Source organism: Enhydra lutris, unplaced genomic scaffold, assembly GCF_002288905.1.
Source record: "Enhydra lutris kenyoni isolate GAN:26980312 unplaced genomic scaffold, ASM228890v2 scaffoldscaffold86, whole genome shotgun sequence".
NCBI lineage: Eukaryota > Metazoa > Chordata > Mammalia > Carnivora > Mustelidae > Enhydra > Enhydra lutris.
Window position 1 is genome coordinate 1,559,730 of NW_019154170.1, and position 18,261 is coordinate 1,577,990.

General features: G+C 45.1%; 1 protein-coding gene across 7 annotated transcripts in view; it reads right to left on the reverse strand.

Annotated features, from left to right (window-relative positions):
* Positions 1–466: 466 nt before the first annotated feature.
* Positions 467–18,261, reverse strand: part of LOC111161665 (vav guanine nucleotide exchange factor 1) — a 47,781-nt gene continuing 29,986 nt past the window's right edge. For 4 of the 7 annotated variants that reach the window (XM_022525445.1, XM_022525442.1, XM_022525439.1 and 1 more), the window contains 12 exons: positions 17,723–17,824; positions 17,392–17,489; positions 17,282–17,304; positions 17,086–17,131; positions 14,314–14,450; positions 13,914–13,979; positions 10,437–10,468; positions 6,503–6,619; positions 5,055–5,142; positions 3,768–3,882; positions 2,314–2,465; positions 467–776 (listed from right to left, as the gene is read on the reverse strand). In XM_022525445.1, the coding sequence (XP_022381153.1) occupies positions 723–776; positions 2,314–2,465; positions 3,768–3,882; positions 5,055–5,142; positions 6,503–6,619; positions 10,437–10,468; positions 13,914–13,979; positions 14,314–14,450; positions 17,086–17,131; positions 17,282–17,304; positions 17,392–17,489; positions 17,723–17,824 (1,030 nt within the window). In that variant the 3' untranslated portion in view covers positions 467–722. The remainder of the gene's footprint in view (positions 777–2,313; positions 2,466–3,767; positions 3,883–5,054; positions 5,143–6,502; positions 6,620–10,436; positions 10,469–13,913; positions 13,980–14,313; positions 14,451–17,085; positions 17,132–17,281; positions 17,305–17,391; positions 17,490–17,722; positions 17,825–18,261) is intronic. The other 3 variants (XM_022525441.1, XM_022525440.1, XM_022525443.1) reach the window with 3 other exon arrangements.

An 18,261-nucleotide genomic window follows, 5' to 3' on the forward strand; every position in this document is an offset into this window, starting at 1 on the left:
ACAGCCAGATGTCTTGCATGTGCCAAGAAGGATGTGGGAGACACAGAGGAACCAGAGGTGAAGTAGAAACCATGACGTCTCTGCAGGTGGCAGAGTGATAGTGTGATAGTGTGGTACCACCAAGTACCAGCTATCTCCCCAATACCCCAATGCCAAAGCCCTTGGGATTTAAACCTGATCTTGGGGGAAACTAAGGTGAAGTCTCTACCTCTTAGTAGAATTGGAGGGTAGCTAAGTTCTAGCACAGAAAAAACATAGGAAAGTTACATTTTTGTGATCTGGAATCTGTGAGTGTAAAATTCTTTCCTGTCTTGTGGGGGTCCCGTTTCCTTCTTGGGGTCTTATCTTAAATGGCAAAGCAAGATGATAAAGCTGGAAGGTGAAGATTGGGAAGGGGGCTTTCATCCGTGCCCCCATGTCCTTTCCCACCCTTTCCCATCCAGGTCTTCCTGAATGACAGCAGTCATTCCTTTCATCATTTTATTAAAAGCTGTTGCCTTGAGCTCCACCTTCTTGAGGGGCCCCAAGAGAAAACCAGTGTGTTATAAATTAACCATGGCATGGCATCATCCCAGGAGCTCTGCCAGCTGGACACTGGCCCTCCACAGTCCATCCTGGATTCTTGGGCCACTGGGACCTGTCACAGCCCCCCTGGCCCTGCTGCCTGCTCATCCTGGGCTCAGAGCCTGGACTTTCTCATCTCTCCGCCAGTGTGCCAAAGCTCAGCAGTATTCAGAATAATCCTCCTCCACGTAGTTGGAGGGGAACCAGCCAACCTGGAAAGAGAAGAGGAAGTGGTCAGGGTAGCCTCTGCACATTCCCCACTGTTCCTCAACAGGAAGGTTCCCTCACACCTCAGGGCCTTTGCACCTGCCATCTTTGCACCTGCCACAACTTCTACCCCAGAAAGGACATCTCCCAGAGGTACACATGGCTGATACAACCCCCCCATACCTTCCAGAATTCTCTATCACATGTCACCTTATTAGTGAGACCTTCCTGACCACACTGTTTAAAATTGCAAACCCCACCCACCCCAACACTCCTTATCCCTGCTTTATTTTTCTCTGTAGCACTTGTCAGTATCTTATTGATTATATGTTACTTATTTATGGGCTTGTTGTCTGTCCCCCCCCCCCCCGACTACAACATGAGCTCCTCAAGGGCAAGGATTGATGTCTGTTTTATCCATTAGATTCCCAAGAGTCTAGAAAAGTTCCTGGCACATGGGAGATGCTTAATAAATACTTCTTAAGAGGATGGATGGATGGATGGATGGATGGATGGATGGATGGATGGACGAGTTCATTATAGCTGAGAATTCAGCTGTTGAGAAACAGTTGAGAAACCCAACTGTCTTCCACAGCACACTGAACTTACCCTCACAATTCTTAACAAAACTCTTCATCTAAGCAATTATCTGGACTGTTTTTTCACATATGTTTCTCCTAATAGAATGTAAGCTCCTGACGAGTGTCCTTACCTTCATTCAGCAAATATTTTTGAGAAACCATTACAAGTGAGGCAGTATTCTAGAGACTAGGAACTCATTCATTGATAAAATAAAGACTCTCTGTCTTCATAAGACAAAAATAAGAACCAGGTAGAAAATTTTTTGAGGAACCATGTGGTCCCTCCTAACAGTCCAAATGCAGGCAGGCAAAAAAGCACAAAAGGCAAAGTGGTCATTTCCAGTTATATGTCTCTTCATGCATTCAATATTTATTGAGGACCTATTAATGTGCCAATCACTGTTGACACCGCCGTGAACAAGACAGACAAAAATCCCTCCCTTTGCGTCCCCCCAACACGCTAATCACTCTCTCACCCCAGGGCCTTTGCACATGCTGGTGTCTCTGCCTAGAATACTCTCTTCCACCCTCTCTATGACCTTCTTGCCTGGTTAACTACTCACCTTTCAGTGATCACCTTAGGTTCTCAGAAGTCCTCCTCTCATGCTCCTACCCTTCCCCATGATTCCCCATCTCAATCCCGACCACTTAGTATTGTACCTGCTTGGTTACATGTTTATCATCTTCATTAGACTCTGAGTTTCACAAGGACAGTGACTGTACCACACTCATTTTTGTATCCTCTGCACCCAGGAGAATGCCCAGCACATAGTAGGTGCTCAGTAAATAAATACAAGTTATGGAAATGAATGAAATCTCTATCTCCTTTCCTCCCCTCTGAGCAGGGAAGACCTATGGGGCCAGTCCCCACCTGCTCTATTCCACAATTCCAGGCTATAGGACAAATAGACAGGTCACTCCATGCCCTTTCCCCAGGCTGCCAAGCTTTGCTCCAACTTACCCGGCCATAGACCTCCCCTCGCCACCAGCCTTGTTGTCCCTTCTTGTTAAGGATCTTGATGATGTCACCCTCCTTGAGGGATAGCTCTGATCGGTCCCGAGCACAGAAGTCATAGCGTGCTTTGGCTGTACCAAAATACTTGGTGCTCCCTGCTATGTAGGGGAGAGCAGAGGTGGGTAAAGGGCCTGGAGCAGACACCTGCCCACCACCTAGGGACAGCTGGAGGAAGGCAATGCTCTCGGGAGAGTAACACAGGACAAAGGGTCCCTCAATACTTCTTCATGAAGAGTATTGGGTGCCCTGTGATCTGAGGGGACACAACTGTACTTCTGCATCATCCTTCTAGCCCAACCAGTATCCAGGTTTAGAAAATAATGCCATTTGTGAATTTTTATAAATGGTTTCTATATATTTATAGTGAAAGGAATAAAGGGAAGATATGGAGAAATTCATTCGAGGTGGTTAATGTTAATTATCCTGAAGAGGACCAAAGGTCAAAAAAGAAAGGGAATAAAAGAAAGATATATAAGGGGGAAAAGACACAGATAACTTTTCATAGTAAAATATTAAGCAACATTGTAGAATGGAAAAATAATTTGTAGTATTTCTCCAAGTATGCTAAGATCCATAAATACACCAGGACAAATAAGTAATGTGTGGACAGACACAAACATTTACCCCATTGGGTGATGAGGATTCTCTGATGAGGACTGGAGTCCTGATGTTATGCTGGTGTTGCTTTTTCAAAAATGTAATGTTTTAATAATAATTAATTTTTAAATCTCTCTTTAAAAATTTTTTGGATATATGAGAATCCAGAAACTATACCACCCATGTGACTTTTCTGAAAAGCATACTTCAGGATGCTCCCTAGCAAAATGACATTTGAATCAGAAAAAGGAATTTAAAAAATTAAAGGAAAATATGGAAAACAAGAAATATAGATGGAGTCTGAATAATTCTTGATACTATATTTGAGAAGTTAAATGCAGTTGTTAAGAAATAATTCTTAAAACATGTCATATTTATTTTAATTCATAGAAAACTGTATCCAATATTCCAGATAATGTCCATGAAACTATGGGGGAGAGATGCAATGGAAAAGAGAAGAGTGCACTAAAGGTCTTGCCTTTTTGTGAGAGAATGTTATAGATACTAATTATTCCTTGATATTGATATAAAAATACAGGCTTAAAAGGTGCAGGTGAGGACCCTTCTGGTGCCTAGTGTCCTCATCTTCCCAAATACAAAAGTAACCTCTGTCCCACCTCCCACCCAAGCAAATGAACATGGAAACCACTCAAGAGCAAAGGGACAGACTAGTATGAGAAGAAGCTCCCACTGTTTACCAGACATGACCTCTGTATGCCCACTGGAATGTCCATGGCATCCCCAAACTTGCCCTCTACAGTAGGAAGGAGCTGGGGCACAGGCCCCCAGCCCGAGACATCTACCTGGTGGTCTGCTGATGGCTCTCTTCTCAGGCTCCTTGAAGGGGAACTGCAGTGTGGTGTCCAGTGACTTGAAGCAGTCCTTTAGGGAATTCTGCTGATAAAACTCCACCAGCTCCTGGAAGGACAGCGGGACTGATGCTATTCCTTCTGGCACCCCTGGTAAGTGACTCCTTGACTGTTCCCCATGACAGGAAGCTCATTCCCTTCCTGGGCAACCAGGACCATTCTAAGGGGAGGAGATCACACTACCTAAAGCCAGTTCTCTTAATAAACAGATCACTTCATAATAAATTTACCAAATAATCAACTTGCTTGATAACCAGCTCACCAAAATCAGCCCCTACTGTAGGTGCCAAGAGACTTATTTTTACAATTAATTATTCTAATATTAACAAATTCCTTTTCCTGAGTACCTACTGTGTGCTGGTCAGTGTATAATCACACATCATCAAAATCTCCTAATAATCATGAAAGATGAATACATTCATGATTCTCCCATTTTATAAATGGAGAAACCAAGTCCCAGAGAAGACAAATTACTTGTCCAGGGTCTCACATCTGGAAAAGGACAGATCTGGAATACAGTGCCCTGGGAGGGGGGGCAGTAGAGCATAGCAGCTAAGACAAAACAAAATGTCTCATGGTTTAGAGTTTTGACTCCAAAAATGCCAGTATCATGAAAGACAAAGAGAGAGAGAGAGAGAGAGAAAGAAAGATTTTAAAAGACTGGCAAAGTACTACAAATGAAAGGAGACTAAGAAGATAAAAACTAAATGCAATGTGTGATTCTTGATTATATTCTGAATGACAAAAGAGCTATAAAAGGGATACTTGGGACAATCAGGAGTTTGGAAAATAGACTGTATATTACATAAGAATTTTGCCTCAATGCTCAGCTTTCTGAGTAATAATGATACTGTAGTGAGGTACAAGAATGTATTGGCTCTCCAGATATTCATGCTAGAGTATTTTTGGGTGAAGAGTGTAGATGCTTGCAACTTATTCTTATATAGGGCTAAATAAATGTGCAGGGGGGAGGGATTGAAAGGGCGCAAAAGAAGCAGAATAAGAACTATTAGTTAAGTGAAGGATTCACAGATGTTCATTTCACCATTCTAATAACTTTTTGGAAATTTTTCAGACATAAAAAAATGAGGGGAAGATTTTTCAGAATCAAGTTTGGAGGACAAAAAAGATTGTGCAATAAATGGGGTCCCGAGCTTCAGGGAGGGCTAGATTCTCCTCCTAGATTCTAGGAGGCTGAGGTTGGGGTAGATTGGCCCTTACCGTAAGTCCCCGGAAAGCCTTCTTCTCCGTAATCCTGTACAGTCCTTCCGCTGTCATGATTTTAATATGCTTGACCTCAACATTATACCTGGAAGCAGTGAGAGAGAGGAACAGGGGGTCACAGGGCCCTGAGGCTGGGGACCCAAGCTCATCCCACGCCCAGGTTCAGTGCCCCCCAGGCTACACAGCCCCAACCATGGAAGAAACAATCTTGACAACTTCAAAGAGGGAACAACCACTGAAACCCAAAGACTGAAGAAAATGCCTCCTGCTTCCCCAGTAGGATCCCTTCCCTGGGAGGAGTCTTCGTTTCTTCCCCTGTCTATACGAATCTCCTTCCCTGACTCACAGAGTTGTTGAGAAGTCACAAAGATCCTGCAAAGAAAGCCATGGTCTAGAATAGAGAGGATGAGATCTGTGCTTCCCCCAAGTTGGAGGACCTAGAATCTGCAGGATGGGAAAAGAGACTCATTTCCACCAACATGGCGGGCCACAGACTAGTGAAGACATGGAAGCGATATTCACTTCTGTCAACATAGAAAACTAGATAACCGCCCCCCCCCCCAAAAGAAATCTGACCACAGAAAACTAGAAATGATGAGGGAAAAAAAGCGCTGAGCTCTCAAAAAAGTAAAGGGAAATCCCCAGAGGCCAAAAATGAGGTTGAAATTAAAACTGAGCTTGCTGAGTGAACTGCTACCCTATGGGGTTTGCTGATCTTGCTAACTAAGTAGCTTATGCCTTGATGAGGTACTGGGTCCAGGGGGGTGGAGGTTAGCACTGAGACCCACCCACACCCCATAAGCCTGGACCAGCGAATACTACATCTTCTAGAAAAACCACCCGACGCATAGGGGGACCATAAGAAAGCTTGTCTGTCTCAGACCCCAAATGGAAATGTTGCCCTTGAAATTCAGAACCTCACGCCGGCCCTCGTGTAGGTTTGGAGTTTGAACTTAAACTACCTGCACAGTCTGGGAAACTAAGGAATTAGCCTAAAATGTTTAACCTGGAAAAAAAAAAACTAACCTGTTGGTGATCAACAGAAAAAAATTCAAAATCTCTGGAGACCCAAGCAGCACAAGATTCCCACCGGGAAATCCCCACTGGACATCACAAGACAAAATTACAAAACCAACCAGGGAACGAGTCACCATGAGTGAGATGCTGCACACCATAGACAGGCATGGGCAAAGGGGTCAGCTAGCACTGGTCCACCTGGCAATTCTTCCTCTTGCTCAAATGTGCTAAACGCCTTTTGGAGCCTGTCTGGGAGGCACAGCTCTTTCTCATGGGCTGTCAGTCAAGGAAAAGGAGTAAGATGGATGCAACCACCCAGGACACTGCGGGGCTCAGTAACGGAAGGTTGTCATAACTGTACATTCCCTTCTTCCCAGGCTCCTGCAGCACCCGGGTCATAGGGGGTCAGGGAAGGAGGAGTTAGTTACTTAATGCTGATGGCAAATTCTGCTGTGTCCTTCACCCTCTGCCGCACCAAGAACGTCCCATCCGAGCGGTTGGTGAGAATACTTTCTGCCCCTGCGCGCTCCATAGGGCCGGCGTACCTGTAGACATATACCAAAGAGAGAGGTCCACACTGCCCCCATGCCTGTGATTTTTTAAGTGGGTGACAGTCCCAGAGCAGGTTGCTCCAAAATGGGCCAATTTAGCATGAAGACCGTTTTGAGTTAAAAAGCAGTAAAAACCCTGGATGCCTAGGTGGCCCCGTCAGTGAAGTGTCTGCCTTCGGCTCAGGTCATGATTCCCGGGTCCTGGGATTGAGTCCGGTATTGGGCTCCTTGCTCAGCGGGAAGCCTGCTTCTCCCTCTGCCTGCTGCTCCCCCTGCTGGTGCTCTCTCTCTTTGTATCTTTAACAAATAAAAAAATATAATCTAAAAAATTTAAAAAGCAATCAAAACCCAGCAGATTCAGGAAAAACTCTACCTCCCCAACAAATAACTAAAAAGAATTCAGACAAAGGACCCACTCTGGGAGGAGAGCAGCTGTCGCCCCAGATACCTACGTGAGGCTACGAAGAAGGTGTGGCAGACAGAGAGGAACTTAGTGAGGCCCATTCGATCAAATCCCCAGTGGCCCAGCAAACATTTGTGTACCAGACATTTAATCTTCTTCATCTTCCTGTGAAGTCCATTCCCTCCCTTTGACATCCCACACCCTTGCCCCCTTCTCCTTAGTTCAGAATGACATGTATGTCTCCTTTTGCCTGACTGTCTTTGGGTTTCAATGTCTGTGTGGATTCCCTGTACCTACAAAATTAAATTTGATTTTTCTCCCATTCATCTGTCTCGTGTCAATTTGATTCTTAAATTTGATTTTTCTCCTTATTGGTCTGTCTTGTGTCAATTGGATTCTTCGTCCTGCTAGAAGGACCTTGAAGGGGACAGGAATTCTCGTGCCCTGATACGCCCTTTTATAATAAACTGTTTATCTAATAAATGGATTTTCTGAGTTCTAGGAGTTTGTGCCAGCCAGGGAGGGGGTTGTGGGAGCCTACAATTTGCAGCAGGTCAGTGAGAAGTCCTGGAAGGCTGGACTTGAGATTGGCACCTGATGTGCAGACAGTCTGGTCTGAACCAACCCCTAACCTGTGGGGTCTGATGCCATCTCCAGGTGGGTAGTGTCAGAAGTGGACTGAACTGTAGGACACCCAAGCTGAGAGGGAAGAATTACCAAATTGTTTGGGTACCCACACATTTGATTGAGAGTGTGAGTGTAGAAAAGCAGGGGTTTTTACCTTTAATCTGGAATTTGGCAATGCTTGGATGGACATTTTCTGAGTGCCCACTGTTCACCCCTCTCTGTGGCCACCAGGACAGAAACTGGGTGAGGAGAGTGAGACACGAGCCCCAGGTACAAACAGTGAAGAGGGAGCCAACACTCTCCCTCTGAAAAAAATCCAAAGGGGCCGTCAAGGGAGTGAGGTGCCCACACGTGTTGCCCCTGACTCTGAGCCCACGACGTGGGACTCTGAGCCCACGACACTCAGGGAGGGAACCAGACAGAGAAGGCCACATGGGGTGTGGTTCCATGTGTGTGACACGCCCAGAACAGGCTCCTCCATGGACGGGAGGAGGTCAGAGGGGTCAGAGGTGAGTGCAAGGGGCTGGGGGGGCTAGAGTGACCACTAACGGGGGTGGGCTTTCCTTTGGGGGGATGGAATGTTCTGGACTTATAGTGGTGATGGCCAAACAACCCTGGGAATGTACCAAAAGCCACTGGATATAAATACATTTATGTTGTAGACATAGATACATAACATAAATAATATATGCTAATTACAGAGAATATACAATTATGGATGATGTGAATATGAATATTGAATGTATTATATTATAAACGTAAATAGTTAACCTATATGCACCGATTATAGATCATAAGTAATTATAGACGATATGTAAAGGTGCACATGAATGCACTTAGCTGCAAATGTAAATATACAACATAAATTGTATCTATTAATTTGAGGTAAAATAAAACTATGTATGATACATACATGGACATATGTAACAGAAATGTAAATATGAATATAAATGCCACTTTAAATGGTTAATTGTATGTTATGTGGATTTCAACTCAGTTTTAAAAATTAATGCAAAGTCGGGGTGCCTGGGTGGCTCAGTGGGTTAAGCCTCCAGCTGGGCGGGGAGTCTGCTTCTCCCTCTCCCTCTGCCTCTCCCCTTACTTATGCTCTGCCTCTGTCTCTGTATCTCTCTCAAATGAATAAATTTAAAAATTTTTTTTAATAATGCAAAAACCCCATGGGGAACAAAACGTTAAGGCTTTAAATAAAGACAAGACCTCACTCTGGGTTTGGGGGTTCACTGTGTCACCTCTTTCTACCCCCAGCCCTGTCAGATCCCATCTTTATTTATAATTTTGATATTTTGCTTATCATGGATTTTTTTTTGCCTTGCCTTTTTTTTTTTTTTTTTTTTTAAGTAAGCTCTCTACCCAATGAGAGGATTAAACTCCCCACCCCGAGTTGCACGCTTCGCGACTGAGCCAGCCGGGCGCCCCCGTTTGCCTTGCTTTTGATTCCATGAAGTGCCACGTTGAAATATTATGGAGCTCAATCCCTGAGTTTTTGACACCCCCTCAAATCTTGCACCGGAAATGAGTGACCCAGCTCCAGGCGTGATGACCTCATCCCAGTAGGAGAGGACAGAGATAGGGTCTGAATCCTGATTCTGCCCCTTGGTTGCTCTGTGACCTCAGGAACTGATTTTGCCACTCAGAGCCCTAATTTCCTTTTCTGAAAAGAGGAAGCTAAAACTGCCCCCACCCCAAAGCAGCATTTTTCCTCCCAGAGCGGCATTTCTGACCACTGGCAGTAATGCAGCCAGTGCATCTGGTACACAGTCAGAGCTCAGGAAATGTGAGCGTTATTATGCCCCTTGTGTTAATATGACTCTTGAGGGGCAGCAAGTTCTGGCTCTGGAATGGGGGCAGATGGGTTCTATCCTGTCTCATCACTTCCTCACTGTGTGACACTGAACAAATCACTTCCCCTCTCTAAGCCCCGGTTTCCTCCTTCTTTGCCAAAAGGCAGGAAGAAAAGCAAACGGTTATTATGAGAATTTGAAGTGCTCGTAAAAGTGCTGACACAGTGCTCATAGAAACAGTCCCATGTGACATCATCTAGGACGCCAGCAACCGTAAAGGGCACTGTTCTTTCACGGGCCATTATGAAATAAAAACTCCCACCCATAATATTAGGCAGAAGACTGATCTTCCATTGACTGTAAGAGCCATTCCAATGTCAGAGTGATTCAAACATGAAAAAAAAATGTGCATTTAGAATGGATGAAATGTAGTCATAATGAGATGACCACAATAGGAACAGATCTAATCTAATCATAGATAATAAAGGGCTTACTGTGTGCCAGGCACAGGACTAAGAACTGTACAGGTAATAGCTCATTAAAGCCTTATGGAAACCCTATAAAGTAGATGTTGGTATCAATCTATTTTCCAGAAAGGAGAGCTAAAACCCAGAGAGGTTGAATTAGCTGGGAAATGTGGGACTCAGCATTTGCACCCAGTTCAGTGGGCTACAGAAGCAACACTGTAAACCTCTAACCCTCACTGTTCTACCTGCAACAGATATTCAAAAGCAGGAGGGAGGAGCTGCTATTCCCATCCCCACCATCATTTTCCTTCCAGTGAGACCCTAATCTCCCAGAGTCAGGGACCCTCTTTTGCTAGCTCGCTCTTCAGCAGCCCTGGGCACAGGGCTCAACCTGGTGGTCAATACCCAGAGTTCAAAAAATGAGTAACCAAGGGGTTGGAGCATGGTTCTCATGCTCAACCTGGGACCCCAGGGGGCCTCAAGTTGAAAATAAGAAACGTGGTTCTACTCACCAGAGATGGACAGACAGGTCCTGAGGGGGACCCTGGGGACACAGACAGAGACTGGGATTTAGGATCGAGAGCCCAGGTTCGCAAGGCACTCCATTATTCACTATCATCTACTATCATTCATTCCACCATCACTTACTGAGTGCCGGGCACTGTGCGGTTCACTGAGAGACTAAGCAGCCAATTGTTTTAGCATGACCCTCATGCCAAGAATGGATTTTATGTTTTTAAATGGTTGACAAAAATTAAAGGAAGAATAATATTGCCTAGCCTGTGGGGATGGGATGAAATTCACATGCCAAAGTCCCAAAACACAAATGTTTACTAGAACACAGTCATGCCCTCTTGTGCTTTTGCACTTCTCTGGCAGCGGTAAGAGGTCACGAGGAGAGCTTCTGATCTGCAAAGATGAAAACCTGCATTGTCTATTTACAAAAAGCCCAACTCCTGGTCTGAGTAAATACAAAGGTGCTTGCTTCCACCACGTTCGGAGGGTTACCGTAAAACAAAACAAAACCAAACCACAAAACAAACAACAAAAACAGAAGACAGTGTTGGCAAGGTTATAGGGAAACTGGAAATTTTATGGCGTTACTGGCAGAAATGTAAAATGATACAGCTGCTAGAGAAAACAGATGGCAGTTCCTGACAACTAAAAATAGAATTACGATATGACCCAGCGATTCCTCTTCTGGGTATCTACCCAAGGGAATTAAAAACAGGGATCAAAGAAAGATAGATTTACCCATCCATGTTCCTAACAACATTATCCATGATAGCCAAAAGGTATGTGCCCACAAAGAGATGAACAGGTAATGGACTATTATTCAGTCTTAAAGAAGGACATTCCAGGGCACCTGGGTGGCTCAGTGGGTTAAAGCCGCTGCCTTCAGCTCAGGGCATGATTCCAGTGTCCTGGGATGAGTCCCGCATCGGGCTCTCTGCTCAGCAGGGAGCCTGCTTCCCTTCCTCTCTCTCTGCCTGCCTCTCTGCCTACTTGTGATCTCTGTCAAATAAATAAATAAAATCTTTAAAAAAAAAAAAAAAAGGACATTCCAACACCTGCTATAACATGGATGAACCTTGAAAACATTATGCTCAGTGCAAAAGCCATTCTCAAAAGGACCAACACCATTCATCTGAGGTCCCGAGAGGAGTCAAAGCCATAGAGACAGAAAGCAGATGGCTCCCACCACCTACCAGGGGCTGAGGGAAGGGGTGGGGCATTAATGTTTCATGGGGACAGAGTCTCAGCTTTGCACGATGAAAAGAGTTCTGGAAATGGACAGTGGTGATGGTTGTATAACTGTGAATCTTCCTAGTGCACCACTCAAAATGGCTAAAATGGTAAATTTTGTTATGTGTGTTTTACCATAATTGAAAAATAGTAACAATAAAAAAGAATGAGGAAAAATCTATCCAGTTCCAAAACATCACCCCAAAAGAAAACCCATACATATCACCCATTAAATGGTCAGTCCCTATTCCTCCCCAGCCTCTAATATCTGGGAATCTCCCATTTGCTTTCTGGCCCTGTGGGTGTACCTATTCTAGATATTTCAAGTAAATGAAGTGGTTGCAAGATGCATTAAGTACTACTGAAGTGTGGATTTTAAATGTCTAATTTTATGTTTTTTCAAATTTCACCTCAATTATTTGAAGGGAAAAAAAAGAATAAAATGGTCTACATATAGTAATATGAAAAGATCCCGAGATATATTAAGGGGCAAGGGGCAAAGGGGAGGGCAGCAAAATAATGAGTATCAAATCTTCTGAATATATCATGGGGAACATGAGAATCGGTATTTGTATCTACTTGGATGTGCACTAAGAAACACCAGAGAGGCACACAGGAAATAAATAACAGTAGTTATCTCGTAAGGTAGGTGGTGCCAGGAGGATGGAATCCTTGAGTAGAAAGGAGAATTGTCATTTTTTTCTCTTTTCTCAGAGACTTCATTGTAATGGGAGAGGAGGAGGCTAAGCTGGGTGTAGCTTTAGGAAGGCAGTACATCTGAAGGCAGAAACTGGAGAGATGCCCAGATCTTGGCTCCTGAATGCCATGTCCCACTGAAAGGGCCAGGGCTCCTTGGGAAAACGGTGGATTCCAAGACTGGGGTGTGGAAAGTACAAGGTAGGTCTGGTATTATGCCAGAAAATGAGGAAGAGCTCCGATAATAATGGGGACATAACAAAAGAACAGATGAGCCAGCCTGAAAGGGCTCCCACTGGCCAAAGCTGGGACAATTTTGAAGTAAGAATCCACGGGCATTTCCTGAGATAAATGCATACGTACATACCTGACCAACAGGCAGACAGACACACACCCAGCTACACAGGTACATAGAAGCTTGATACATAAATTGATACATAAGTGATTAAGAGACACACAGAGACACAGATACATAGATGATCATTAGATACATAGATGACAATTGATAGGTAAGTTGATTGATTGATTAGGACACAGCTAGTCTTTATAGTAGAACATCTGCGAATAAACTTGGACAGAACCATGGAATTGGAAATGTATAATGTAGCTCCATTACAGAGAAACCAGGAAGCCCCAGGCCAAAAAAGAAAAAAAATCTCTAAAATACAATTTTGGGGGAATTTGTCAAAATTTAAATATGGACTATAGATTAAATCATAGTATAATGTCAACATCAAGTGTCAAAATCAGGGTTGTTTGTTAAAATCATGCTATGGATATGTGAGAAAACGTTCTTGTTCTTAGGATGTATTTAAGGGTGAAGGGAAAATATGTCTGTAAACTTACTTTTAAATGCCTCAAGAAAAAACATAATATGAATTTTTAAAATAAAATGTGCAAAGAGTGAATGAAAGAGCAAATGAGACAAAATGTTGACAGCTGCTGAATCTGGGAAAGGCTATTTGGAGTTCTTTGCATTATTCTAGCAACCTTTCTGGAAGCCTGAATGATACAAAATTAAAGCAACAAAACAGGGGAGTTTCCCCTCTGCGGGTTCCTATTGGGGCTGTGAAGCAGGCAGAGGGCAACTACAATAAGGGAAGGAGGTCTGGGGAGAGTGGGAAAGATCTGAGGTCATCAGAGAATGAGGTGGTCAGGTGAGCAGAGGACAGGGGAAGAACAGAGGTGGGGCAAACTGTGGGCAGGTGGCCAGGAGGTGTGAGTGGCTACTGCACCTGATGGGACAACATTCGCTGCCTCTGAAGGAAACAGGGACTGGCCAGTCTTCTGGCTCCTGTTCCTTCTCCTTTATGAGGGAGAGAACCTTCATACAAGAAGAATCAAGGGGGAAAGGACGGGTCATCATTCTCTGTGTGGCCCCCACTCTGGGCTCAGTAGGCAAGTTGGGCAGAACACAGACTTGGGAATGACCTATCATGATGGGCAGGTCCTCCCTATCTCAGGGGTGTCACCCCAAGGCTTCCCACCCTCATGGGACCTTCTCTGGACCCCCTTGCCCTCACTATGTCCAGATTTGAGGCACTCACATGCACATAGGGCTTGACTCTGTTACAGGGAAACCAGCCAACTTCGTTGGTAGCCGTATTCCTGCCCTAAAAAGCCAGGAGGGAAGGACACAGAGAGGTTATAGGCATTCATGCGTGTATGTGTGTGTGCTGATCTTCTACCTAGTGGCCACTCTGTCTGTCCATCTATCTCTCTGTGGTCTGCAGGACCATGACCCACAGAGTCATGCCACTATCAACTTCTTGGGAAGACAGCCAGCTCAGAAGGGCCAGGCCAGCCCTAGAAATCCCCATGTTTACCACCCTTCCCAGAGGCTGCCTCCAGACCAGCCTCCCCTGCCAGAGTCACTTCTAGGAACTGCCTATGCCCATGATGCCACACTCCGGTCCTTCTCCAACATTCCCACAGTCCAGCCTGTACCTCCCACCAGTTCTGTTCAGCCTCAGCCTTGGTAAGCTCCACGATGTCTCCAGGGCTGAGCCGTAGAAAAGGTCCAAAGGCTCCAGGGGGTGGAGGAAGCCCATAGTACTCCTGACACACCTCCATCTTCGGCAGGCCTGGAGGGGAGGGAAGGTGGTGGCTCGGTGTGATTGGTGGTCATAGTTGTTCAAAACTGGGTCTCACAGCCCACCGGAATGGCAAAAAGTAGGGACCGACAGCACCAAATGGTGGTGAAGATATGGAGCACCTGGAACTCTCCTACATTGCTGGTGAGAGTCCACCTGGGAAAACTGTCTGTCCTTATCTCCCAAAGCTAAATAGGTGTCTATCTTGTGACCCGACAATTCCACTCAGGTGTACGTGACCAAGAGAAGTGAACACTCATGTCCACCAAAATCCTAGATGAGCTTTCTTCACAAAACCAAAAACTGGCAACAACCCAATGTCCTCAATAAAATGGATATGCCAAGTACAATATAATTTTACAATGGAATACTACACAGCAACGAACAAGGTGTGAGTCTCACCAACATGATGCTGATCAAAGAAGCCAGAAGCAGGAAGAGGACATACCACATGATTTCATTTTTGTGAAGTTCAAAGAAAGGCAAAACTCATCTATGGTGATGAGAGTCAGTTGGGAATGGACCAGCAGCACTGTTTAGGAAAATCTTCTGTGTGGTGGAGATGTTCAAAAGTCTGTGCTGTCCAGTAGGGCGGTCATTAGCCAGAGGTGGCTATGGAGCACAGGCACTGTGGCCAGTGTGGCTGAGTACAGGGGTTTTGGGTTATTTAAACTAGTTTCAGTTTGTATTGAACCGTGTATTTCTAGAATTCAGTGACATGTTCCATACCTTGATCTGTGGGGCAGTTACAGGGGTAGAAATTCACGGAGCCATTTAGTTAAGATGTGTTCACATTATAAATCTTACAGGATGTATTTTCTATCTTAATAAAAAGTATGTGTGTATATATGTAATATATAATATATATTATATATAATGTTACATATAATATATGCATATAATTAGGTATAAATATGCATATTAACCTATATCTATGATATGCCTAAATATATATTTATATATAATAAATACACAGATGCTTATCTGTATTTCCCTCATTGAGGACATTTGGGTCACTTCTAGTTTTTAACAAATAAAGTTAGGGCCCCTGGGCGGCTCAGTCAGTTACGTGTCTGCCTTCAACTCAGATCATGATCTCAGGGTCCTAAGATCCATCGGGCTGCCTGCTCACCAGGAAGCCTGTTTCCCCCTGTGCCCTATGTCTCTCTCTCTCTCAAATAAATAAGTAAAATCTTAAACAAACAAACAAACAAACAAAAAACAAGTGAAGGGACGCCTGGGTGGCTCAGTCAGTGAAGCATCTGCCTTTGGCTTAAGTCATGATCCCAGGAGCCTGGGATGGAGTTCCACACCAGGCTCCTTGCTCAGCGGGGAGCCTGCTTCTCTGTCAGCCTGCTCTCCCTCTGCTTGTACTTGGTCTCTCTCTCTCTCTCTCACAAATAAATACATAGATCTTTTTAAAAAACAAATAAAGCTGGTATTTAGTTTTGAATAAAACTGATTATGCAATATAGATACACACAATGATATATACATCCCTCCTGTTGAGATCATTTGTTTCTAATTTTTTACTATTTCAGATAAACCTGGTATATCTATATCTACCTATTGATCTAGATTATAGATATCTATAGACCTTTATATGGTGATATCTGTATATGAATATAGGTAGATAGGGATAGGTAGATACGAAATCTGGGTCTTTACATTGACTCTGTATGACTATGGGCAAAGGGTTTACTTCCACCAGCCATACCAAACTATTCTCATGTGTTTAATGAAGGCTGGACACATGCACACCCTGCCTCTTAGCCTTTGCACATGCTGTTCCCTCTGCCTGGAACACCCCTGCCCTCCTCCTCACCTGCCTAACTCCTCCTCATCCATCGAATGTCCACCTAAATGCCTTCTCCTACGAGAAGCCTTCCCTGAAGCCTCAGATTTGTCAGGTCCCTCAGTTTCATGCTTCAGAAAACCCTCGACTTCCCCCATCACAATGTCATGTCTTCACGAAAGTCTGAGAGCTTCCGGTGCGTGGGGGACAGGAAGCACAGGTGTTCCAGCCATCCTTTGCCCCAGATGATGCATACAGTAGATACTAAACACAAGTCAGCCATCCCTGCTGTGATTCCACAAAATTCATTAACTTAGGAATGAGTCCAGCCTCTCCGCACCTCCCCCCCACCCCCCACCCCCTGCCGCTGGGCTAAAAAGAACCCATGTCCTTCACTTCCCCGTCTTCCAGGTGGAGGGCATTTTGCTGAAACCACATATCATAGTAAGATTCTGTGGCATGGAGTCAAGAGGAAAGGAGAGAACAGTCAGAGGAGTGCCTAGTGACTAAGGCTAGAAAAGGAGCCTGGGAGAGAACATGCAAAAGGAGACAGTGGATAAGAGAAGTGGGTAGTAAGAGAGAGAGCATCTTAGTAAGGACTGTTACTACCCTATGCATTCTCTTCCTAGTGCTTGAGCAAAGCAAGTAAAGAATTTGAGTTGGTTATTTTTAAATTCCTTTCAGGTTTCTAGGAGTGGAACAAATGGGATCCCAGCTTTATAAGCAGGACCTTATGTTGTCAATAATATAATTGTGAGATCTGAGGCAAGGACTGGATTTCCTCCTGCTCCACACTGCACATCCCGCCCCCTGCCCCCACCCCAGACTCACCTAGCTCATTCCTTTTCTTGTCCTGAGCCCGGCGATGTGGTTTATCCTGGAGGGAGAGACCAAGAAAGCAAGTGTGGCTACTGGGCCCAGCCTGGGGCCTCCTCAGCGCCTATGTGAGCACCCAGCAAAGGGTCCTGCCCACCCCTCCTGAATCCCCATGATTTGCCATGCAGAGAAAGGAGCATTTGGGTCTTACCTTCTTCATAGTTCCTGAAAGATCTATGGGATGGAAAAAGAAATAGTGAGGATGGGAAATAGCCCACACAGAGCCAAGCCTACCTCCCACCCTCTCTCGCCCAGTGGTACCTTGCCCATGTCGGCCACACGGAGGGACCCTTCCCAGACATTCCTTATGTGCAGGTGCCCGGCACCGATGACACCGGTACCCCTGATAGAAGGTGCCTCTGGGACACCAAAGCAGGAGAAAGGAAAGTCAGTGATGTTGAACAGACATAGGCCATCGTTTTGCCAAGGGTCCCCTTGGGTTCTCTTTAAGGCAGGAGAGAGATGAGGGAGCTGAAACTCAAAGGAAGAGCCTCCCACCTCCCAACTCGGGGGACAGATGGCTGGAGGCGTCCCTCTAAGGAGGAAGAGCTGCCCAAGCCCGGGCCCCAGGGCCAGCCTCGCAGATGCCCACCTCAGCAGCATCTGGCAAGCCTTGCACGACGTGGTCTCCTCAAAGGAGAACATCTGGAAGTCATGCCCGTTGGCCGTAGCATTCTCAGGGTAGATGTTGGAGCTGGAGAGGGGAGAGAATTCCATGTGATGGAACAGTATTCAGCTGCACAAGGGAATGAAGTAGGGATGCGTGCTGCCGCTTGGACGCATCAGAGCTGCCATATTGGATATGCTGCATCAATCCCATCGTGCCTCTCCCTCCGAGCACTGATGGGCATTTGGGTTGTCGCCACCTTTTAGCCATTGTGAGTAGTGCTGCTACGAACAGGGGTAGAGACCAAGCCAAACTGGTGGTTGCCAGGGGCTGGGAGCAGGGAGGGGGATGGGGAGTGACTGCTTCGTGGCTGCAGGGTTACCTTCTGAAAGGATGGAAATGCTCTGGAGCTAGACAGAGATAATGATTGCACAACGCTGTGATGTACTACATGCCACCCAAACACGCACTTCTAAATAGCTCAATTTTTGTTACATGAATTTCACCTCAAGAAGAGAAAGAAA